This window comes from Protopterus annectens, chromosome 7.part0 (genome assembly GCF_019279795.1).
Source record: "Protopterus annectens isolate FY-2018-M chromosome 7.part0, PAN1.0, whole genome shotgun sequence".
Classification (NCBI taxonomy): Eukaryota; Metazoa; Chordata; order Ceratodontiformes; family Protopteridae; genus Protopterus; species Protopterus annectens.
In genome coordinates, this window is record NC_056739.1 from 1,276,887,901 (window position 1) to 1,276,913,881 (window position 25,981).

Below are 25,981 nucleotides of genomic sequence, written 5' to 3' on the forward strand. Positions count from 1 at the left end.
TGCTTGTCCTTTTCCTGGGAAAGCCTCTCAGTCTGTGCCTTTCCCCCTCTGCCTCTCCTCTCAAAGGTTCTACTAAAGATCAAACAGGACAAGCCAAGGACAATCCTGATTACACCAGACTGGGCATGACAGCACTGGTATCCTCTTTTGCACAGTCTGACAGTGCTACAACCATGGCACCTGCCTCAGACCCCTTCCCTGCTGTCCCAGCAGGGGGGGGGGCAAATTCTGCACCCTCAGCTTCAGACCCTGAACCTTGCAGCCTGGCTAATCCTCTGAACTCACCTCTAGCAACCCCCAGTAAGCAGGTGCTGGATGTCATTCTTGAGGCAAGGAGGCCTAGTACTAGAAAATCCTATTCAGAAAAGTGGAAAAGATACTGTTCCTGGAGCCAGTCTCACGGGATGGCCACAACTGTGCCCAGCTTACCTAATATACTAGATTACTTAACAGAAATGCTCCACAAGGGCCTATCCTTCTCTTCAATTAAGATTCATGCCTCTGCTATCTCAGCTCATTATAATACTGAGCCACCCCTCTTCTCTTATCCTCTGGTAAAACAGTTCCTTAGAGGGGCCAAAAATTTAAGACCCCCCAGGAGACCTCCCACTCCAGCCTGGGACCTTAACTTTGTATTGGAAAAACTTACACTTCCCCCCTTTGAACCGGCTGCTACAGCAGAGTTGAAATTCCTCTCATGGAAAACAGCTTTACTTCTGGCCATCACTTCAGCAAGAAGAGTGTCTGAACTGCAGGCCCTTATGGCAGTGGAAGCCTTCATTATCTTCCATGCGGACAGGGTTTCCCTCAGGACTAACCCATCTCTTATGCCCAAGGTGGTGTCTAGTGTGGCTTTAAATCAGTCAACTTTTCTACTTTTTTCCCTAATCCTCAAAACAAAGGGGAAAGGATACTGAATTATCTAGACATGCACAGACAGCCTAGATTCTGTATGGACAGGACTAAGCCTCTCAGAAAATCTGACCAGCTGCTAGTCAGCTTTGCTGCAGGGGAAGAGAGGAAGGCCATTTCAAAGCAAACCATATCTAAATGGATAGCATACTGCATCCATTTCTGCTACAAGCACCATGGAAAACCTACCCCACAGGGGATAAGAACACATTCTATTAGGTCTACATCGACCTCTACTGCATTTCTCAGTGGAGTCCCTACCAGGGACATCCTGGAAGCTGCAACCTGGAGCTCGGTACACACTTTCACCAAGCATTACCACTTGCCTATCTTTTCTAAATCCAGAGCTAGATTTGCCACAACAGTCTTACAGGGCCTGCTTGCCAGGCCTAATCCTTCTTAATCTACCTCCACCCTTCCTTAGCTTTGGGAATCAACCCAAATGTGATGACTGCAGCAGTGAAACACAAAGAACACAGTACAGTTGTGTACACTTACCATAAATGTAGATGTTTGAGTGTATTCACTGTTGCAGTCTTGGTTACCCTTCCTCTAGCCCCCTGATGGTCTTTGCTTTCAACTATCCTTTTTGGTTTGGCATATCGTATACTATGTGTATTTGCTTTTTGCTGGGGGTGTTTCACACCATATAATTGCTTCATATTTTGGGGGCACCTGACATCTGGGACAAGAAAGACTGATGTAATGGCGTCAGCTGCATGTTTTATACCCCTGATGACCTGACTTCATGGAAGAAGCGACAGCAACCAACGCAGAAATCCCAAGACTCTGGTATTCAGGCTGGCTGAGGGCTACCTGCAGGCGGATAACCCAAATGGGATGACTGCAACAGTGAATACACTCGAACATCTACATTTATGGTAAGTGTACACAACTGTACTGTTTAGATGACCTCTTGATTCAGGCTCCCTCCCAGCATCATCATCTTTGGGATCTCCAAACAACACTGCTTCTTCTGCAAAGTCTAAGATTCCCCTTTAATCTCAAAATGTCTGTGCTGACTCCTTCTCAAGATCAGTTTTTTCTAGGCTACAGGATTCAGACTGTGTCAATTCTTGTTCTGCTGCCTTCTCCCAAGGTTCTGTCCTTGACGGTCTGTTTTCAGCCCTATTTCCTCTTTCAGTGCTTCCTGTAAGGGAATTCCTTTGAGCTCTGGAGTTCATGGCATCCATCATACCCGTGGTTTCTTTTGCCAGACTCCATGTGAGGGAAGCTTCAGTGGTATCTCGGAGCCATCTTGCTTCAGCATTGACATGCTCTGGATCTTCCCATTCCTGTTTTACCTTGTGTCAAGCTCAAGTTCCACTTGTGGACTCATCAGATTTCTCCAAATACTCACCTGCCTTTTCAGGTTCCTTTTTCCACTCAGGAGCTGTAAACATATGCTTCGGATTAGGATTGGGGTGCCTCCTCCAACAATGTCAGGTTTCAGGGGGTTTGACCTCCTTCACAACTAGAAGGCCACATCAATATCAAGGAGATGAAAGCTCTGATTCTGGCTGTTCATGCTGTCACCACCTTTTGGATCCCTAGCTGTCTAAGGGTTTTTACAGACAATACCACAGTCATGTGGTATATCAACAAATAACGAGACACAAAGTCATACTTTCTTTGTAAACTGGCTTTTCAGGCTTGGAGTTTTGGTGTTCGCTATTACTTGACCCTACAGGTGGTTTACGTACCTTCAGAGCACAGTCTAGTGGAAGACACTCCAAACAGGTTCAGAGCAGATCCTGATGAACGGATGTTTCACAGGGAGATGTTCATGGACATTGTTCATCAGTGGGGTGCTCCTTAAGTAGATCTTTTTGACTCCCCTCAGAACAGACATCTTCCCAGGTTCTGTTCAAGAGTGCCAAGTCCTCTGGCTTGGTAAGTGTATGCCTCCTCTTTTTCTGTGGAAGGAGAAGTTTCTGCATGCTTATCCCCCTCTTCCTTTGTTGCCAAAAGTCCTGCAAAGATCATGTGGGACACACCCAAAATCTTGCTGGTGACTCTCTTTTGGTCCAGACAGCACTGGTTCCCGCTTCTACTCTGTCTGGCCAGAGGCAGTTTCTTGTCCACCCATAAGTTGACGCTTTAAGTGATAGGGTCTTCATTCCCTTTATTCACAAGTTTTCTGAGGATGTGCTTCAGAGTTTTAGAAAACCCACTACTAGAAAATCCTGCAAAGCTAAATGGAAGAGATTTTCTATTCGGTGCCCCAACCATGACCTGGACCCTTTTTTTCTGGGTATTCCTGTGGTCCTTCCTTATTTGTACAAGTTGCTCACTTCTACCCTGTCATATTCATCTATTAAACCTCATTTGTCAGCCATTTTAGTTTGTCTACCCCTAAATCCACCACTGGTTCTAGTTTTGAAGTCAAAATATGTTTGAAAGGCGTCCTTCATATTAGACATCCAAAAACCTGTTCCTGCACCTCCTTGGGACATTAGTTTTGTTCTTGAGAAATTGACTCTATCTCATTTTGAACATGCAGTTTCCGTTTTCTTGCAACATTGTACTTGGAAAACTGTACTGTTTGTAGTCCTTACTTCTGCCCAGCGGGTTTCAGAACTTCAAATGCTCATAGCAGTTCCACCTTTTTTGTTTTTTTTTTTACAAGGACAAGGTGTCTCTTTCCAGTCCTCCTTTTGTGCCCAAGCTGATTAATGGTTTGAACTTACATCAAACAATTAATCATCCTCTTTTATTTTCCCTTTTGCAATGAATGATAATGAGATATTACCTAGACAAAACTAAACATATCAGGAAATCTAAGCAGCTTTTTGTTTCCTTTCATTCCAGGAAATTGGGTGTAGCTGTGTCTAAGCAAACCAATTCCTCCTGGATTTCTAAGGCCATTTCTTTTTGCTGTTTTCTTGGGTAGCTTTTGTACTTTTCCATCTGTAAAGAATTCTGCAGCTGTGATAAGGAAGCACATAGTATAGTTGTGTAAGGTCATACCATAACAGTAAATGTCCTTCTCACTGTGCAGTATTTGTTCCCTCCTGCTTTCCCCCATTTTTCTTTTCTTTTGTCACAAGAGGTCTCTCTTCGTTTTTCCTTCCTTCCTTTCGTAAATGCACACGGTCATCGTTTTCCTCTTGGGTTATAGTGGTGGTTCTGGGGCAGTTGAGTTCTGAGGATTAGACCCTAGTACATCATTTATATGCCTTACACATTGGATGTAAGACATATGTTTGATATACATCGCCTGGAATGAGATGAGGCTTTGATATGTTAGCCAGACATTTGGCCATCCTTGGCAGGATATTTCACCTTTAAAGAATACTACAACAGTGAGAAGTAGGACATCTACTGTTATGGTAAGGTCTTATACAACTGTACTTTCCGAACTTCCTAACAGTGTGTTAGAGAAACATTTACAGTTAGTTTTGGTTTTAGTGTCTATTTTACAGTCATACTCAGCTTGAGCTTCCTAATGAGTCTCTTAAACTGTTTGTTAGTTTGCTTAAGTGTGCACTTAAGGTAGGTGGAATGAGACCTGTTATAAGCATTAAGAAGTTTCTTTCTCTTGTTATATAATTTATTCATATGGGTATCCTACCACAGTGGTTTGTTTTTAAATTTCTCATTACATTTGGTGTGGTTAGGGACTTTTTTATCAGTACAACTATTTAAGTGGGAGTAAAAATCAGAGGCATGGGTAGTAGCTTTAGCAATGGGATCCTTCATTTGGATTACAGTAGAATTTATTTAGGTCATCAAGTAACTGAAGAAGGTTTGCTTTTGAAAAGTCCCTAAATGTAGTGCTATTTACAAGGGGAAGTACCACCAGTTTTAAAGGAAGAGGTCATGGCTTGATTTAACAAGACACGATGATACTTATGGAAATGTGCAAGAAGTGGCCGTATCTGTGAAGAGTAGATCAGGGATACTGGGGCTTCTAGTAGGATGGTTAACTATTTGTGAAAGAAAGCATTTATAGTATCAGTGAAATGCTGAGCATCATCAGCCAGTTTATTGATGGATAGTTGATGTTTCCCAGTAGAAAGGTCTTGGGCTTAATGGGAATTTCATTTAATGCATTAAGATAGTTGTTGTGCTTAGAAGGGGACAAAAAGGATTTACTGTAGCTAGATATGAAGTGGTCATTAATCTTGTTTATGGAGATTTGGAATTGTAGGAGTTCAAATGTGGTTTCCCAAGGAATCTTTTGATAGATGATGACTGGGTAAGTGAGTTGATCTTTTGACCATTTTTTTTTCAGTCACAGTTTTCTGTTACCCTGTGTAATGCAAGTTTATCTGCTGCTGTTGTTGGATTGTGTTGTGTCAGTGGTTGTTTTTTAAATTTGTTTGCACATACTTCCTCCCTTCCTTAGAGCACCATGTGCTGTACAGTTGAGTCATGCACAGTATAAGCATGTGCTCTTCCTGCCACTCCACCGTGACAGGCTTCTTTCCATACACTGCGCTCAGGAGCATGCATTTTGGGAACTACAATTAGTAGTTGTGCTGAACTGGAATTTTCTTCAACCCCCCTGAGAAATGAACAGGCATCAAACACTCAAGTCTCCTTTCCTAGGCAGTGTTTTTGTGCCTAAACTGCTGATTACTCTCAGGCTACCAGTGGCACAGGTGAGCAAACTACTTCTCTGAAAACAGGCCCACCTGACCTTTTGCCTTCTTTACCTTCATCCTCTGAGGTATCTTGTAACCCCTTCCTATGACTTTGATTTTATAATTGAGGACCTAATGCTATATCATTTTCAGCTTGTTTAATTCTGTAGCTGTCAGTCACATATGTTAGAAAACACTTCTTTGCTGTGGTCACTTAAGAAGGATTTCTGAGCTACAGATCTTACTGTACAAAGAGATATATTCATTTTTGCAAGGGTATTGAGATGCTTAGTAACACAATCTTCATTAAAGCCTAAAGTGTTCTCAATTTTTTCTGACCCAGTCCACTCGGGTCTATATCACAACATCGAACTTCCAAAACATCGACCGCCATAAGGTCGAACTTGGAAGTTCAAAATGTGATATGATCAAAAGTTCAGAACAGCGATTTTTTTTCCCAGGGAAAAAAATCACTGTTCCGAGAAACACACACACAACACACGCACACCACAAACCATTTCTAATGTGGGGGGCTGTGCCCCTCACACCCCCCTACTTAAATATACCAACTCCGAGACCGCACCACAGTGGAGGAAATAGCGAAGCCACAGAAACAGCCCACTGACTTCTTTCCCTGGGAAAAAAGTCGATGTTCCGCGGCTTTGATATTTTCAGCTTTTGATCTTCCAAGTTCAACCTTATGGTGGTCTATGTTTTGGACATTCGATGTTCCAATATAGACCTGTCCACTCAGTTGTCTATCTGCTTTTCTGAACTGAAGAATAAGAGTGAAAGGCTGTTGCAAGCTGTGGATTTTCACAGGTAACTCTGATTACATTAAAGAAACTGAGTCATTTATGAAAGATAAACCAGGACACATGTTCACCAAACAGACCCCTTCCAAGAGGTCATCTTACTCCATTATCTTTATTATGGGAGGTACAACAGAACTTTAACTGGGTAAGTTAAGACCCACTCAAGCAGGTCAGCTTTTACCACTGCAGCCTGCTTCAAAAATGTATAAGCCCTAAATGTTTGTGTGACTGCAGCTTGAATATCAAGTCACACATTCCTTAAGCCTTACAAACTGGGCATGTTTTGAATCATTTACTTTCTTTTTTTTTTTTTTGAAGGTGAGAGCACATTGTTTGGTTGTATCCCATTTATAGCAGTTATTCCTATGATGAACCCATTACAGTTCTTTGAATAAAGTCATCATTACAGTAAATGTTTAAATAAGGTCAGTGCTGTAGGACAGAATCCCCCTGACCTAGCACTTCATGAGTCTAGTGGCCTTTCTCTCTCTTTTTTGGTGTGTGTATGTGTGTGTGTGTGTGTGTGTGTGTGTGTGCGCGTGTATGTGTTTAATTCTGTACTACTTACATGCTTTATGTGATTTGCTATCTTCTTATCATTCTTAATCCATAATGAGTTGGTATGTTTTTGTTTCCCTTTATAGTCAGTGAGTTGAGTTCTTCAGTAATAATTTAATAAAATGTTAAGTACCATGTTTACCGTTGTTGCTTTTACATAATTTAGTTCAGGCTTTAAGGTTCCTTTAGTTTTCCCCAAATGTATGTGGTAGTACCGTAGCTCTGCTGTTCTCTTCATATCATAAAAAAAGAGTAGGTTGTGTGGTGCACTGTTTTTTTGGTCAAGCTTCTCCTAATGACCACAGCCTGAAGACTGCATTCATGTCTCTGAGGAAGTCTGACTGATAAAAAGTTTGCTGCAGGGAAATGCATTTCTATACAGATAATACCCATTTGTGTTATGGGTCTTCTGGATCAGTATTCTGTTATTCAGAAGGGCACTGTTACAGTGAATGTACTTATACAGCTGTGTTTTCATCAAGAAAGTCAAACTTTTGTAGCATTATGTATCCATTCTCCATTCCTCTGTGGTGTCTTTCCTTTCTATCTGCTGTAACATTTATTGTATGCTGTTACTAATTAGTGTTGTAGTTTAGTATAGAAGAACTAAAAACCATTACTGGGTGTACTAAGCAATTCATTATCTTTATAGCCACATGATGCTAATTTTTGGTTTACTTCAGGAAAGCAGATGTTACATAATGTTTCCATCCAGGCTATGCCCTTTTTTTAGTATTTGAACTTTTCAGGCTTTAAAAGTAAACAGTGCACCAATTTCTGACAGTTCCTGAATAATACAGACCTTTAAATCCCTGAAATATCTGGCACAGAAAAAAAAACTTACCCTGGATCAGATCAAATTCCACCCTATCCCAGCCAGACTGGAAGACGTAAATCCAAAGAAGAGGTAAATCCAAAGAAGAGGTAGGAGACCCATCAAGAGATGGGAGAAATCAAGTATCCCCAAGGGGTTTGTCACAAACTATGTCAAAGCCCTTTTTGGACTTTCCTAATTTCTTCTAAAACATACCCACCAGGGGAAGAAAATGAAAATAGTCTCACCACTCAAAATCTCAAAAGCACCGTGCAAAATAACACCAGCTTTATCAAATTCTAGTCTGAGTTTGGCAGAGGCTCACATTTGTGGGTTAGCCTGCTCAAACAGTAACACTAGTGTCTTGTATTCCTTTGGTTCCATAAAAACTCACTTCCTAGTATTAGTCAGAACGGCAGTAGCTGAAAAAAATGAAGTTTACCAGTATTCTTCCATGCTGCTTTCCCAGGGATACCCAGTAGAAAAAAAACTAAGTTTGACCTTCTAGCTTCTCTAAATATACTACCTATTCAGTCTGCCTAAAAACAAGTAGATAGACACACAAATGGACTCCAAAGACCAAAAGCTTTATTGAATTAATCAGTGCATTACTAGATGGTACCAAACTGGCTCACAGACAGAACGCACACTGTCAAAAGTTGGGGAGTCCATCTCTACCAGTAGGCCAGTTATCAGTGGGGTACAGCAAGGTCTGTGCTGGGCCCTCTGCTATTTGGAATCTATTTCTCTGAAGTCCAGGCGAAGGTAGATGGCCTGTGGCTTACCAAGTTTGCTGATGACTGTAAACTGGGCATAATCATAGAGTCCCCCAACGATGTTAACGTATTACAGAAAGGGCTGACAAAGACAAATGATTGGTGCCAAACTCAAAGACTAAAACGGAACGCAAAAAACATGCCTCATTGTCCCCTTTGGCAAAGAAGTAACCCCTTCTAATTATGGTATAGATAGCATCTGTCTAAGCTTATACTCAGTGGTGCAAGACTTGGGAACACAGGTTGATAGCAATCTAAACTTCGATCACCATGTGTCTGTAGTGGTAAGAAAAGCATTCTGCATTGCGCATCTCATAAATAAGGGCATCATATCCAAAACCAGGGAGGTTATAGCAACAATGTACTCGACCCTTATCAGACCACTAATTGAGTACAGTGCTCCCTTCTGTATGTACTTCACCAGACACATGCAGCAACTGAAGAGAATGCAGAGGTTTCTAACCAAGAGATTCCAGGGTCTCCAAAACATGACATACATGGAAAGACTGAAAGCCCTGTCACTGTGCTATGTATCATACAGGCTACTGAAAGGTGACCTGTGCCTGGCCTACAGAGCAGTCTTGGACTCTGCCATAATGGAAATGCTGCACATCTGTAAATCAAATGAGACAAGAATAACTCGCTGCACGGATCTCAGCCTAGCATGTGACATTAACAGAACATGCTGGAGAGAGACAGATACATCTCCCAGCAGTTGCGCTCCTCTGGAATAAGTTCCCACTCCATGTGAAGCAGAGCTCCTCAATGACTCTATTCAAGTGCAAACATGACAACTGGATGGGTGACTATAAATTCACCCCAGGGGTGGCACCTGTGTCCCTCATGGATAGGGACAGTCGGTGCTGATCACAGAATAGCTCTGCTAGCAACGACCATGTAACTGTAGTCAATAAGGCTCCTTGGGTTATTACACAGCTAGGCTTATAAAGGCCCTAGGGCCATTAGCTTAGTAACCTCCTTTGAACCTATGAATCCACCTGTCCTTAAGCCGTTTTGTCCCACATAGGAGACTACTTCAGACATCACCTAGATGGGATGAAAGTGCTTACCTGCTGGTGGATTTAATAAAGCTTCTGATCTTCAGAGTCCATTTGTGTGAGTGGCGACTTACAGTACAGTGTGAAGGGTCAATGTAGATTGATTTTAGTTTTTGTCCTGAAATGTGGACAGTACAGGGCATTTCCAAATAATGTGGGAATAGGTTCCTTTCTCTCGTTGACCCCTTTAGCAGAAAAGCCCAAATTTCTCCTTCAATAGAGTAGTAACAAAGCCAGGAATGGATGCAAACATATCTGGACAGCACTTTATACAGAAAGTCTGTCAAGTACACACTTACAGAAATATGAGAAACTATGTCCTAAATCTTTATCCTCTCTTTCTCACCTCTTGAAGAACCAAGTTCAGTTTCTGATTTCCAACATAAAAAGGAAGGCTAGTATATCTGAGTGTTGTCATATTCATAATCAAAGGCATCACCCCTTGCATTGAGAGATGATAGAAGGGATCCTATAATTTGCCCCACTAGGCAGGTGAAGACTCTTCTTAAACTGCCATTCAAGCCTTCCCTAATTAAAAAGTATTTTGCTGGAAATATGACCATCTCTCACCTGGAGTAACTGCAGTGTATCTTTTAATTCTTCAGAGATGATAAATCCATTTCAGGAAAAGTGTCACACTGTTTTTCTATTTTGTCATAGCTCATGCAAATGAGGTGGGAACAGACATTTTCAAGCCCTCAACCTACTTAGATTATAATGTAATTACTAAATACCCAGTTCATCCTTCCATCATCCCTGAACCCAGAGATTATTGGATTTCCTTCTTTTCATTCGTGAGCCAGGCAAAGTAAACACTTTTCACTTGATTCATAATAATGCATCACAGCAAGTGTGGAACAGTCCGATGTAAATAACAGTACTAAACACTGTACGCTGTAATGAAAGCTAAAAAATGTAATTAGCAACTCCCTGTGAAGTTGCACCAAACCTGTAAAGGAATTCTGCCATGACAAAAATGTTCACTCTCACTTGGCTTGAACATTTCCAGTACTCTTTCGAAGTAGTGTTTGGCATTTATATACAGATCTTATGTTGTCATTTTCATTCATTCCTCAACGATTATGTTCGGATCCAACTTAACTGCTTTTTACAGGTCGTGGAACACTGAAAGTTCTCTAGCTCCTCTCCTAACCATAATGCATTAGTCCTCCTACCATACCTCAGATCTCATTTTTGTTGCCTTTGCATACAGACGTGGTCACAGTTAGCTCTCAAGCTTTGTTGTAGTTATGAGTAGAAAAGGCTTATTTAGTATTTAACATTTATTTATTTATTTAACATTTGTTGACCGGGAAATCCAACCAGGACAGAGCCTATTTTCAGCGGAAGCCTGGGGAGAAAAGCTCCAGATGCATGTCTTTGGAATGTGGGAGGAAACCGGAGCACCAGAAGGAAACGCACGTGAATACAGGGAGGACATGCAGACTCCACACAGAAAGCACCCCAGCTGAGAAGCTAACAGGAGAACCTCTTGCTGTGAGGCATCAACGTTAACCACTGCACCACTGTGCTGCCCATAATATATATTCTGTAATATCCCTCTCTAACCCTTTCTACACTTTTTAGTGTAACTTTTATTACCATTCTTGGTATTTTCTTGCCTTTCTTTCCTGTCATACCCTAGCAGTATTCTAGGTTACCATCTTTGGTAACTTAATTGTTCCCTTATTTAAAAAAAAAAGCTTTCCTCTTAGAATGTAGATTTTGGATACATATTATCAAAATGGCTGAAAAAACATCAGTATTTAAAAAATGCAAGGCTTGTGGCCACAAATACCGTTGTCAGATGCACATTATCCATGTGTCTGCTGTCTAGGCCCAGTTCATTTGAATGTGTCTTGTGATTTATGTAAGGCCTTTAATCCACTTGGTAGATAGGAAAATTAAGCTTATTTTTGAAAGGTTTGCTTCCTTCCACTTCTTCTCAGGTAGTACCTTGAGTTCAATCCCCCCCCCCCCAAGAAAATAGACAAAAAAGCTCCGAGCTTGGCTACTGGTGCAGAACCACCTCAAAAACTACCTAAACTGTCAGATACAAAGGCAAAATACTCTAATCTTGCAGCTTCTGAAGCCAAATCCGCATCATCGGATGTGACCCCTTCGGATCCACAGAAGCTTCCTCAGATCTGATGTGATTCATCTCTTTATCCCATCCCCCATACACATTCCTGGAGAGACACCACCACTCTAGGACCTCATCCATTGGGTCATCTTCTCGATCCTCCAGAAGTTTGATTGAAGCAGATGTGGATAAGATGATGAGGAAATTTTTCTCAATGCAAATACAAATGGGGGTTCTCCCAGCTCCTACTGCATTGGGTCTGGAGACCTTCATAAGTACTACTACACCAATTTTGTCTCCTTCTCTAGTCCAACCTTTGGTTTTGGAGCAGTTGGAACCAATAATCTCAAATCTGTCAATATCAGATCCAAAGTTCATCATGTGGACAGCTAGCTCAGAGTCTCCAGGATACCTCTCAGCGAATATTGATTTCTTCTAGTACTTCTCCTGAACACCCACCAAAGAAGTCCCTAGGAAGAGAAAGTGTAAAAGGAGACACCTTAGAATCCCCTCAAGAGCTTGTCGCAGACTATACTGATTTCCATGAGGGTTAAGGGTCCCCAAGATCACCACCTGATGATGTCTCCTTTGGAGACATCCTAGAGATCCTAAAACAAAGAGGTGGTTGGTCTACCGACAAGCCTTCCAAGAGGAATCACTATTCCTGGAAGCCTTTAGGTCTGGTCCCTGTCTACCTCCTGGGAGACTCCGGACACCTGCAAGCTCATTGATTTGATCTCTCAGGGGACATGGAAGGAACCTGACTTTGTTGAGCCAATCCCAAAAAGTCCGGACAGGATTCTGGCACTGGCACTGTCCTATGATAGGGAGGTTTGGAGTAAGGTAGTGCCTGGGGAAACCGTGGTCATAATGGAGGCCACAAAGAAGGACCTTGCAGGACAAAGTTCCTCTGTTCACCCTCCTAACAGGGAGTCTAGGGCAATGGACATATTTGGGAAGCATGTGTATGCTTCGGTGATGTTTGCACTTTGATTGCTGAACTATTTGGCACACTTTGCTAGACTTCAGAGGGATTTGATTAAAGAACTCATCAAGTCCCTCTCATGAACCATTACTTCTGTGGCAGAAAGTTCTATTGCTTCTCAGGTGGCTACCTTGCAATCCTTATCAAATTCATCCATGAGGCTCATTCCACATGCAGCTAAAGGTACCTCAAGGAGGCATGCCTGGATACACCTATGTGAATTTGCAGAGTGCTTCAAGTCTTCTTTTGCCAATACTCCTTTTGATGGAAGTTCACTGTTTGGCCTCAGGGTTAAAGACACATTATCCAGGTGTAAGCAGGAAGGTAAGACCCTGTTTGCTATGGATGTATGTTTTTCAACGCCTCAAAGGACCTTTTCCAGGAATCAACAGGGTGGTTGAAAAATGTGGTTCAAAAAGTCCCAGAGTCCCTTCCAAGATCCACATGAATATAGCCCCTCCAGAGGTGTGGGGGGGGCTGTAATGGAAGCTGCCACCCACACGGCAGAGGTGGCCCGCAGAACCAAACATCTACAGATACCTTCTCTGACAAATTCTACCAGCGCTCCTGAAAAGAGGTCCAATTCTCCACCTCTGGAAGAAGTTAGGGGTTGTTTACCCCTGCACCAGAGAGCCTGGCTACAGATTCTAAAAGATTCATGGGTGCAGAGGATTATTCCCAGAGGTTATATAATTCCCTTTTTTTCCCTGCTGCTTTTACAGTACACAAAATTCCCAATGTTCTACCCAGTCAGAGAAAAGCAATAGCACTAGAAATAAAAAAAAACTCCAAGAAAAAAGTTATTGAAGAGGTCCCCCCAGACCAGAAAGAGTTCAGAACTTACTCAAGATTCTTTTTATTGCCAAAGAAAACAGGGGATTTGAGACAAGTCTCAACAATCTGAACAAGTCCATTTAGCACACAAAATTCCAGATGGCCACGGTTCAGTCCATTCTGTCATTTCTGCACCAGGATGACTGGACGTGCTCAGTAGATCTTAAGGATGCGTACTATCATATCAAAATGAACAGGCAGTCTTCTAGCTGGGAGCCAGTCATTACCAGTTCAGAGCTCTGCCCTTTAGTCTCACCACAGCCCCCAGGCTGTTCCCCAAATGCATAGCAGTAGTAGCAGCTCACTTGAGACTGCAAAGATTCTGGGTGTTTCCTTATTTGGACAACTGGCTCTTAACCGCTCCGATCAGGCATCAGTTGATCAAAACATGAGATCATGTACTCCGGTTATGCTGTCAGCTAGGAATTGCTATCAATCACAAGAAATATCAACGAACACCATCTCAGATATTGCAGCTCATAGGGGCTTTGCTCAACACGTCTTCCTTGACAGCTTCTGTTCCTCTTCATAGGGTTCAGATGATATGATTCCAGTTCAAAATAATTATTCAAAATTCTTCTCTGTCTGCTCAAATGATTCTTCAAGCATTGGGGTCAATGTCTGCTGTGATAGTTCTAGTTCTGTTAGCAAGATTTCACATAAGAATCCTTCAGTAGACACTAGCAACTCAGTGGTCTATTCTCCACCAGTCTTTATCCACCTAGATCAAGATAACCGTGCAAAAATTACCTGTTTTGGTGGATTTACTTCGATCAAGTTCTTTAAGGTCACTCCTTCACTCTTCCTCAGCCCAAGGCCATAGTGATCATGGATGCTTCCCAAATTGGGGGGTTGGCACTTCTTGGGAAAGACAGTGCCAAGACGTATGGTCTCCTGCAGAGGCCAATAGGCATTTCAGTGTCCTAGAAATGAGAGCTGTTCTCCTAGCATTGTAGGCCTTCTAAGACACTTTCCCCTCCAGGAACATTGCAGTTCAGACAGCCAATATGTCAGTGGTCTGGTACGTCAACATGCAGGGAGGAACCAAATCTCACCTCCTTCGTTGAGAAGCATTGAGAGTGTGGCAATGGGCAGTCTCATCCAATCAGCAACCTACATCCCAGGGAAATCCAACGTGATAGCAGACAAGCTGAGCAAGTCCATTCTAATGCCTCACGGGTGGTCTCTCAACATGATAGTGGTGGAAAAGGCCACCCTTGCTGCAGTCTTTTTGCATCTCCCCTCAACAACAAGTGCAACAGATTCTTTGCCCTAATTCCCCCACTAGAGGAATCACCAAGAGATGCTGTCCTTCATGATTGGCCCTCCCGGTCTCCTCTACACCTTTCCCCCAGTACCTTTAATCCCCAAATTTCTTCAGAAAGCATCTTGATTGAAGTGCACAGTCATCTTCATTGACCCTTATTGGCCTCATCAGACTTGGTTTCCCTTTCTTTGGTATTGTCTCCTTTGCCAGCCTTGGACTCTGGCTCCAACTCTGGACCTCCTGCCTTACCTGACAGACTTGTACACCCAGACATTCTAGGCATGATTTCTCCAATTCTGCTGATAGCTAGACAGCTCAGGCGGTCCTCTCCAGTCCGACACATTCTGTTATCATTCCATAAAGCTTCCACTAGAAATCCTTACAAAAGCAAATGGAAAAGGTTTGTTTTTTTGGGCACAGCAAAAAGATATCGACCCCTTTTCTGTACCAATTCCAAATGTTTTGGAGTTCTTAGCTACAATTTTTAAAGAGGGAGCTAGTTCCTCAAATGTTAAGGTACAACTAGCTACCATTTCTAATTTTCACATAGGAATCAGTAATTTATCTTTAGCTTCTTCTGGACTTTGTAAGTCTTTTATAAAGGGGTACCTTTCTTCTCAGACCTCATTTTAAACATCCCACTCCCCTGTGGGATTTGAGTCATCCCACTCCCCTGTGGGATTTGAGTTTAGTGTTACAGTCCTTCACCCAATCTCCCTTTGAACCATTGGCCAAGTGTGAACTAAAATTTTTAACCTGGAAAACTGTCTTTTTAGTGGCCACTACCTCTGCTAGAAGAGTCTCAGACCTTCAAGCCCTGTCTTCTAAGCCTCTTTATATGATTTTTCATAAGAATAGGGGGATATTCATAAGAACCAACCCATCCTTCCTTCCTAAGGTGTTGTCATAATCCAATATCAATTAAACTGTCAATGTCCCAGTCTTCTTTCCAAATTTCTCAAACAAAGGAGAGAACATGTTGAACCTGTTAGATGTCCAGAGACAATTATATTTTTATCCATAGGACAAAAGCCTTCAGGAAATCAGATTCTGTTTCTGCTTTTCAGACCCAAACTTGGCAAACCAGTTACCAACGTGACCTTAGCAAATGGGTAACAGATTGCATTTCCTTTGTTTACATTAAATTGGATTTGTCTTTGCCAAAACCTGAAAAAGCTCATTCCACAAGATCTGTGGCAACATCTTCAGTATTTCTATCCAGATCTTCCTTGGACGATATTTGTGCAGCTACAACTTGGGCTAACCTTCATACCTTTATTGCTCATTACAAATTAGATCTGGTCTCTAGGGAAGTGCAGCCTTCAGCTCAGCGGTGCTCAGGAGCATCCTTCCTTAGAGGCCTCCAGAGAGTGAGGTAGCTGGGGACTCTGTCCCAATCATTGAGGAATGATTGAAAATGACAACATCAGATAAAGAAGTTATGTACTTACCGTAACCTTCCATCTGTGTTGTCCATTTTCATTCTTCCTCAACTTCCCTCCCTCCAACCCCCTACCAATTTAACTTCTAGAAGGATCAGAAGATGCTAAAGGAAAAGTGTTCTTTTGTTTGAGCCTCTAGGTACTGGTATAGATAAATTTCTTTTGTTCACTAAAGTCAGCAAACAAGATTTGATGTATGGTAGGCGACTAATGCATTGTGTTTAGGAGAGGAGCTTGAGAGCTTTTAGTGTTCCACGAGCTGTAAAAAGTGGCCTAGTCAGATAGGGTCAGATCTGAACCCATTCATTAAGGAAGAATGAAAATGGACAACACAGATGGAACATTATGGTAAGTACATAACTTCTGATGTTCTTCATCTCACATTGCTGCAGTCCTTACATATGGGTAGTCCGCTGTCCTCGGTCGGCCCGAATACCAAAGTATTAGGCTGACGTCGGTCATGGGCGCTCAGATCTGACATCAGAGCGTCAGGGTATAAAAGCGCATGACCGACGTCATATCCTCAGTCTTTTTTGCCGCATGGTCCGATGCAGAAGCAGCGTTGCAAGTGCCGTTCGGCATTCTGAAATTTTCGTATTCCGAGTTTCAGACCGAAACCAAGTTGGGCTAAGTACCCCGTTGGGGAATATTTTTGTATTTCTTGCCTCAGTTAATTCCGGATGTCAGAAAAAGTGAATAATTGTATTTCTTGTGGGAAACAGATACCGCATAGGGATTATCACTCTCTTTGCATTCCTTGTTTGGGACCGGACCACGACGTAGTCGGGTGTCGGTTTTGTGCTAGGTTTAATAAGCGCACTATAAAAAGAAGGTTAGATTGTGCTAGGTTAGTCTTTGGTAAGCGGTGTAATTATAATATGCCGTCGGATCCTCCGATGCCCGCTTCCACGAAGAAGCGCAAAGACAAATCCTTGAAACCTAGACAGGTTGATTCGTCCGTTTCGGACGCCGGTCCTGCAGAAACTACATTGGAGAAGGTGGATCCGGCTGAAGTTTCTGTTGAGTCTCAGGGGGAAACTTTAATTTTGCAGGATGTGGCCTCACAGGAGTCAGGTCAAGCTGAAGGGGCCTCTCAGGTTACTGTTCTCCCTTCTATGCCTAAGGTGGTTAGGCCTTCTGCTACTATTTCTAAGGCTTCTTCTAAGGGCAAGTCTGTTTTGCCTTCCTCTGGTGTCCCTCCAGGTACTTCAGGGTCTGTGCCTAAAAAGCACATGCTTAAAATGGCAGAAGATTTGATTTCTTTAATTAGAGGTTCTATGCCCCCTCCTGATAAGAGGCCCAGGATGGAGCCAGAGTTGGAAAGTTTGGATCAGGCCTCAGATGACTCAGACTCTTCTGCTGAAGATATTCAAGATTTTCCCCCTTATTCGGATTCTGATGCAGAGGATTCCACTCCTTCTGCTTCTCCTCCAGAGGATTTTTCATTTTCAGAATCTCTGCATTCCATGAGGGAGCATTTTAAGTGGGAAGGACAGGATTTCTCTGATTCACGGAAGAGGCTTAGGGAATTCTTGTTTTTACCACAGCATAGACCCTTGGCTATACCTCCTGTTTTGGATGTTGTTCAAGATGTTTTCTCGGAGGCTTCCCTTAATCCAGATTCTTTGCCTCCTGCGCCAGTTAAACCGGACAGGTATTACAGGGTGCCTGAGGCTCATAAATATCTGTATAAGAGTCCTAGGGCGGACCCAGAAACTATTAGTCAGGGGCCTAAGGGTGTTAGAGCTTCTGTTGTAAAGAATCCGGTTCCTCTAGATAAGGAAGCTAGAGCTTTGGATAGATGGGGTAAGGAGGTGTATACCTCTTCTACTTTAGCAATGAGGGCTTTAAATTGCCAGTTTCATATGTTGAAATATCAGAATTTCCTCCTTTCTCAGCTAAAATCTAAAGTGGATGCTTTGGCAGAGGGCATAGAGTGTAAAGAATTGCAGGATTTAGTACATGTCTCTGAACAGGTGGGTAAGCATTCTTTGCAGTGTGGTTTTGATGCTGTACAGGCCTCTTCTAGGGTGGCTGCCACTGGTTCAGTTCTTCGTAGGCACGCCTGGCTTAAGGATCAGAATTTGTCCGAGCATGTTAAAACTAGAATTCTGGATGCCCTTTACAGTCTGAAGTTTTGTTTGGTCCCCTGTGGAGTCGGTTTTGAAGAAAATGGAAGACAAGGCTAAGTCCATGCAGACTGTTAAAGATTTTTGCAGGTGCAACCTCCAAAGTTTAGTAGAAATTGGCCTACTAAGGGGTGGACCTACCCTTCTTCTGATTCTCAGTCTAGGGGTAGATCTAGGCGTGGCAGGGGCAGAGCTCACAGTACATTCAGGCCTAGAACTTGGAGTTCACCTGCACAATCTGCAGGTGAGGGCAGGGGCCAGTCCTTTCGTAAACAGGCCCAATGACCTGCATTTTCAGCTGCCAGATTCTTCTTCCCTGGCAGCTCCTTTGGGAGGAAAGTTAGCAATCTTCAAGCAAAACTGGCTTTTAGTCACCCAGGACAAATGGGTATTGGACATTATAAACCGAGGCTACAAGTTCTATTTCCATACATTGCCTCCTTTAAAAGGCATGCCAGACGTTCCTCCTCGGCAAAGGATAGAGGCTCACAAGCAGATTTCTTTACTACTTCAAATAGGAGCTATACAGCCAGTTCCTCTGTCTGAAGTGGGACTAGGATTTTATTCTCGCCTGTTTCTAGTACCAAAGAAAGGGAACACGTGGAGACCAATTTTGGATTTATCTATCCTCAACACTTATCTGGACATTCCAAAGTTCAAAATGCTGACGTTACAACAGCTTTTACCTCTGTTGGGAAAAGATCACTGGATGGTAACTCTGGATCTCAAAGAGGCTTATCTTCATGTTCCTATCAGGCCCAGTTGCAGGAGGTACCTGCGTTTTCGGGCTGGAAATTTACATTATCAGTTCTCTGCATTGCCCTTTGGCTTATCTACTGCCCAGAGTGTACACAAAGGTACTGGCTCCAGTGATAGCCTTTTACAGGTTAAGAGGAAAACAGATTTATCCTTATTTGGACGATTGCCTGATTATTGCACAACACAAAGGCGAACTTCTGCATCATCTACAGTATGTGATGGTAGTGTTAAGATGCCTAGGGTATTCTGTGAGCGAAACAAAGTCCAGTCTAGTACCCTCTCAGGACATGTGCTTTCTGGGTGTGAGACTGAATACAGCTTCCCAGATGGCCTTTTGACCCCGGACAAACAAAGAAGCCTTTCTCTTTATTTCCATCAAATGTCTCTACAGTCCAGGCTGACTGCAAGGACAGTCCTTCAAGCCTTGGGGTTCATGGCATCTTGTATTCTGGTGCTTCCCAATGCCAAACTGCATATGAGGAAGCTTCAATGGTATCTCAAAAATGTATGGACACAACACTGCCAAGATCTAGACACTGTCATTCAGATAATACCTTGCATTCAGAAAGAATTTTTGTGGTGGGCTCAGAAATGTCACCTAAACAAGGGACTCTCTGTGACCCGACCAGAGGCGAGTCAGATTCTAACGACAGATGCCTCGGACAAGGCTTGGGGAGCACACCTCAATGGAAATTGGGTGCAAGACACGTGGCCTGTCAGACTTCAACATTTGCATATCAACTTGAAGGAGATGTTAGCAGTCCAATTTGCATTGATGGCTTTCAAGGATTTACTTCACCCAGGACAGGTGTTGATTCAAACAGACAACACTACTGTCATGTGGTACATCAACAAGCAAGGGGGAACCCATTCGTACCCTCTTTGCAGGCAAGCGATGATTTTGTGGGAGACTGCTCTCAGTTTGCACCTCAATCTTCAGGCAAGGTTTCTACCAGGAGCACAGAACTCCTTAGCGGATGTGTTGAGCAGACAAATTGTGGATCCTCACGAGTGGAAACTGGATCCTCATGTGTTTCAAAAGTTGACAGTGTTATGGGGGACTCCAGACATAGATCTGTTCGCTTCTCCACTAAATTACCAGTTGCCAAAGTTTTGCACAAAATGTTTCATCCCACAGCTTGGAAGGTGGATGCTCTATCATTCAGTTGGAGCAATCTTCATGTCTATGCCTTTCCACCTCTGCCTCTCATTCCCAAGGTACTCCTGAAGGCCAGAATAGACAAGCCATCCATGATTCTGATAGCGCCGGATTGGCCTCGACAGCATTGGTACCCACTACTGAGGAGTTTGGTACGGGAGCCTCCATGGCCTCTGCCTTTGATTCCGCATCTTTTGTCTCAGGAGGGCAATCACTTCCTCAATGTCAAGGTTCAGTCTCTGCATCTCACAGCCTGGCATATTCTGTTTTAGACCCTGGAGGGTCTCAGCTTCCACAACAAGTTTTGAATGTTATTTTGGAGGCCAGAAGGCCTAGTACAAGGAAAGTTTACGCTGATAACTGGAGGAGATTTTTTTCTTTGGAGCAAAGCGAAGGACTTTGATGTTTCCAAGCCTGATTTAAGTGTTTCTCTTCAATATCTTACTGAGTTATTGGACAAGGGTTTGTCTTTCTCCTCGATAAAGGTTCATGCTGCAGCCATTTCTGCTCACTATGACTGTGACCCTCCTTTATTTTCCCATCCTTTGTTTAAGCAATTTCTTAGAGCCGCAAAGAACATAAGACCCCCACGTAGAGCTCCTACTCCTGCTTGGGATCTCAATTTTGTGTTGGAAAAGCTTACTCTACAACCTTTTGAGCCTGCGGCTACTGCTGAGTTAAAGTATTTATCATGGAAGACTGCTTTTTTGTTGGCCATTACCTCTGCAAGAAGAGTTTCTGAATTACAGGCCCTTATGGCAGTGGAACCTTTCCTGATTTTTCATAAGGCTAGGGTATCTTTGCGTACTAATCCTTCCTTTATGCCTAAAGTGGTTTCTAGTGTGGCCTTGAACCAAACTATTCATTTGCCTACTTTTTATGCAAACCCCCAAAATAAAGGGGAGAAGATTTTGCATACTTTGGATATTCACAGGCAGTTACGTTATTATTTGAGCAGAACCAAGGGGTTCAGGCAGTCTCAGCAGTTGTTTGTTTCTTTTGCTTTGGGTTCTCAGGGAAAACCTGTTTCAAAACAAACTATTTCTAAATGGATTGGGTTTTGTATTTCTTTCTGTTATTCCCATCATGGTAAGGAGATTCCGGCTGGAATCAGACCTCATTCCACTAGAGCTACTGCCACTTCTACTGCCTTTCTAAGGGGTAGCTACAAAGATATTTTGGAAGCAGCCACTTGGAGTTCAGTACATACTTTTTCCAAGCATTACCACCTTCCTCTTTATTCTAAGTCTAGGGCTGGATTTGCCACTGCAATATTACAGGGCATTTTAGCAGCCCCTAATGCTTTATGATTTTGCCATCCTCCCTTTACCTCTGCTTTGGGATTCTACCCATATGTAAGGACTGCAGCAATGTGATATGAAGAACATAGTACAGTTTTGTACCTACCATAAATGTAGATGTTCGAAGATCCACATTGCTGCAGTCCAATACCCTCCCTCCTTCCCTCTGTAGTTTGGCATGGTTATATGGTTTGGGTGATGGTTGTTGTTGGGCATGTTTTTGGGAGGTATCCTGTTTTTGGGCTGTGGCCTTTCTTTTTAGGGCCTTCTGACATCTGGGGCAAGAAAAGACTGAGGATATGACGTCGGTCATGCGCTTTTATACCCTGACGCTCTGATGTCAGATCTGAGCGCCCATGACCGACGTCAGCCTAATACTTTGGTATTCGGGCCGACCGAGGACAGCGGACTACCCATATGTAAGGACTGCAGCAATGTGGATCTTCGAACATCTACATTTATGGTAGGTACAAAACTGTACTTTTTTTCTTGTTGCCATTCTACATGGCTTGGTATTATGTCAGACTCTTTGTTTTGCCACTGTAAGCCTGAGACAATCAACTCCTCAGTCTTGATCCAAACAAAGAGTTCAGGTGATGAAGCTGCACCAATCCTCCATAATTGTCACTTTTTGATAGGTCGAGAAATCAAGAGCACCCTACTGCTGGTCTGTTTATCTGTACTACTGATGTTAGACACAAGAGTATGAAATCCAAATTAATCCAACAACAAGTTGCATTAGTTCTGTTTTAGAAAACAGGCCAATGACCCTGAGCATTGGTAAATATATAGACTACCTGTTGTGTGTCCTGCTTGTACAACTTGAGTATGGCTTACCTTACATTTGTTTGCCACCTCCTCTTATTAAAAAAAAATTCAACATTACAGACCTTTTCTAATAGATTAGTAGGTTCATAGATTAGTACTAAGCTAACTGCCCTTGCGAGCCATTTTAAGCCTAGCCAATTGTCCCTTGTGAGACTCAAACCCTGCACCTTGTGTTTGCAAGGCAAACACCTTAACTATTAGGCCACCCTCCCAACCCTAAATAAAATGTCCCAGCTCATCAACAGTTCCCATTACCTTGAACTCCATTGCCTTACTTTATCCAAGGCAAAATGGGTCCCAGTATAAGCCATATCCAAACTACTAAATTACTCCACTCAGGTGCCCCTTCTGTAGTTGCAATGAAACCTATCACTACCACCCCAACCTACAGTATCAGAAGCGAGGATAAAGTAGGTCCTGTTCTTCAAATGCCATTTACTAAACTTTGCTGTAGTTCCTCTGAATTTGTTCCAAAGTTGTGGCAATCCCTTTCTCATTGTCTCACTGAGCACAGTAACTATACTAAGTTCTATCCCAGATCAAAGAGTATCTAATTGAACAGTACAAATGCAGGACATGTCGCCTAATGTACAGAACTGTGTGGTAGGTTAGTTTCCTTGCATGTTACCCTTTGTATACCACTACTCTTTTGGTTACCACTGTGTTTCTGCTTCCTGTAAGTATGTATGTACACCTCGTCTTTCTCCTTGCTGTCATCTTACAACTTTTACCTTTCTTGGTCCTCTTGTCTCCCTGAACTCTGAATCTTTACCGTTGCTTATCTTTGCTTTGTTCCCTAAACACCTTGTGTTACCTCTGCAATTTCCAAGGCTAAACCTGCTTCTCACTGTTTTCTTGGTACTCCGCTGATTCTATTTCTCACTTGTAAAATGTACACCTCAACATCTTGTATAGTTTGCACATAGTGTCTTTGTTTGTTTGTGACTAGTTTGTATTATCTTTGTGATGTCCTGACTGAAATCACTGTATTCCTGATAAATGGGTTGTCACCACTGATGTCCGGCTGGGGTACCAAAGCTTTACCTTCCCTATGTGGTACGGGGTACCAAAGCTTTACCTTCCCTATGTGGTACTTCTGATGCATGACCTCATCTCATATGTATTGGGGTATATAGACAGACATACGAGCGTGGATATTCAGTCTATCTCACTGCCAGCCCAAACACAGATTATGCATCCATCGGACTGTTTGCTGTTTGGCCATTAGTACCTTTGCTTCAATCATTTATCCATATAATTGCCCCTTTGGGGAACCTTTCTATCTTATGATAGTTTGTTGAAAGTTGTAGATGTCAGCTAAGAAAGGTAAGTACAAATGATGTAGGCAGATTCCATACAAGCTTATCTCTTGCTTTCTTCTTTAAACACCTTGTCTTATCTCTGCAGTTTCCAAGGCTAAACCTGCTTTTCACTGTTTTCTTGATACTTCACTGATTCTACTTACAGCTTGTAAAATGTACACCTCAACATTGTGTAAAGTTTGTACATAGTATCTTTGTTTGTGACTAGTTTGTATTGTTTGTGTTCCACTGTTGGTTGTAATTGTTACATTTTATTGTCACTGTATTGAATGTAATACAGGCTGAGCCTGCAGCTAGTCATGCTGTTGTCAGTGCTGTAACCCAGTAACCAAAATAGAAGTAAATAAATAATTAAAATAAACATTCTACAGTCCTGTCATCCTAGATTTTTCCATACCATTTTCACAAGGAGAAAAACTGAATAATGTTTTCTTGCAGTTTTTAAAGCTAATTATTTAGAACAGTTGCACTGACCTTTTTCCTTCCATTGCAGCATTACAATACATCCCTTCTTGCTGCAGCAGCAGCGGCTGCATCTGCAACAGAAGATCAAGACCTTCTTCACTCTTCCCGTTTCTTTCCATACAGTTCTTCTCAAATGTTCTTAGATCAGCTGAATACAACAGGGAACAGTAATACTCTTACACCACCCAGTAGTGGCAATAGTGGCAGCAACAACAACAGTGCTTCTTCCTCCAACAGCTTAAGAGAAAATCATTCACACACAGTCACAAACCGAAGTAATACAGACACTGCATCAATGTTCAGCACCATATCAGATGTAATTTCATTGGACTGATTTTCAGGGTAAATGGACTTGCTGGTACAAAGCAGAGCATTTTGTGCACAGTTTTATCTTATTCGGTTTTAAAGATTATAGAGGATCTTTTTTTAAAAAAAAAATCACATGTACAGAGAACAGAAGTATATTTTCAGTTGTACTTTTGTATATAAACTAAAGACTGCTGGTTTGTTAAATGAACTTCAGTTATTTTTTGTGAAAACTGAAGATTTTGCATCACCACCACCATGTGTCCTGTAAAATTTATGACTTGACTGAACGCAGATGGCATTATTTTTCTCACAAAAACATATGTGGATTAGGATTTTTTTTTTTTGGTTTTGTTTTGTTTTGTAATTGTAGCAGTCTTTCTTTATAGGATGAATATAGTTGTCATTGGTGAATGACATTAGCCATTTTGTCAGATTATTTTATCCTTAAGTTATATATATCTATAAATATATTTATGTATATAATTATATATTGTACCTGTCTTTCCTGGACTGTTCTTTAGTGTTCTCCCCTGCAGGAAGTCAGTTTGGGGAGTGCATTAAAATGCTATTGCTGGTTTACTTTGTCATACAGTTTGATGACACATGAATACCGGTCCTGTTTATGACATATAAATGCTAAAACTTTATTTCTATTTAACAAGCCAACTACTGACAAGTCTGGTAATATGTATTAGCAGAAAGTTGTATATGATAGTGTACAACTTATTTTTGATACTTATTCTGTATTGGGTTACGTTACAATGTAGCTGTTCTGAATAAGTATAATAATTTTAACTGTTTTTTTTCTTAAAATATAGCTGCATCCCTGGATACCTATGTAATTACATTAAGGTAACCAAAATGCCATGCACACCACACTTTTAGATAATCTAGCTGAGTGGATTATAAATCTACTTTCAGTTCTTTGCATCATTTTCTTCTGAGAAGGCCAGTCACATGAATGATGAGATATGTTCCATAGTTCCTTCCCCTTGTGCTTTAGATCCTGTTTAATACTTTGGTATTTAAGACTGACTCCATAAGCATTTTTAAATACATGTTGACTTCTTCAAGCGGTGTTTTTCTTTTTGTCCTGAGACCCCCTTCTGAATTTATTGGTTAATTTTTTTCCACTGGTTTTAAACCTAAGTATAACATATCTCATATTTCATTGAGGAAGTGTTTAATTTAAAAAAAAGGTAAAGTAGTTAACAAAATACTTAACAGCTCCATTGCTACCACTGCATCCCCAACAGAGAAAGTATTCTCAAAGCTTTAAATCCATTTTGCTGTTTTGGAAACTATAGAATAAAACTTGATTTCTGTTATCACTTTCTGAATTTATTGGATCATTTTTGCCAGTGATTTTGAACCAAAGCATAACATCTCACTTTACGAGATATTTCAAATAAAAAAAAATGCCACACTCAACAGCTGCAGTATTTACCCCTTTTTGAACCAGAATACAACATGATTTCTTTACAATATTTTATTGAGAGAGAGAGAAAAAACAGTTTATGTTAGCAGAATGCAGCCAATTCTTTAAGTTTACCAGAGTCATTGTGTTACCATCTGC

General features: G+C 41.9%; 1 protein-coding gene across 2 annotated transcripts in view; it reads left to right on the forward strand.

The window, feature by feature from the left end:
* The window catches only part of PIAS1 (protein inhibitor of activated STAT 1), a 1,566,363-nt gene extending 1,540,627 nt beyond the window's left edge, over positions 1 to 25,736 (forward strand). Inside the window, exon 14 of one of the 2 annotated variants that reach the window (XM_044077888.1) lies at positions 24,125 to 25,736. In XM_044077888.1, the coding sequence (XP_043933823.1) occupies positions 24,125 to 24,430 (306 nt within the window). In that variant the 3' untranslated portion in view covers positions 24,431 to 25,736. The remainder of the gene's footprint in view (positions 1 to 24,124) is intronic. The other variant, XM_044077889.1, reaches the window with a different exon arrangement.
* The last annotated feature ends 245 nt before the right edge of the window (positions 25,737 to 25,981 follow it).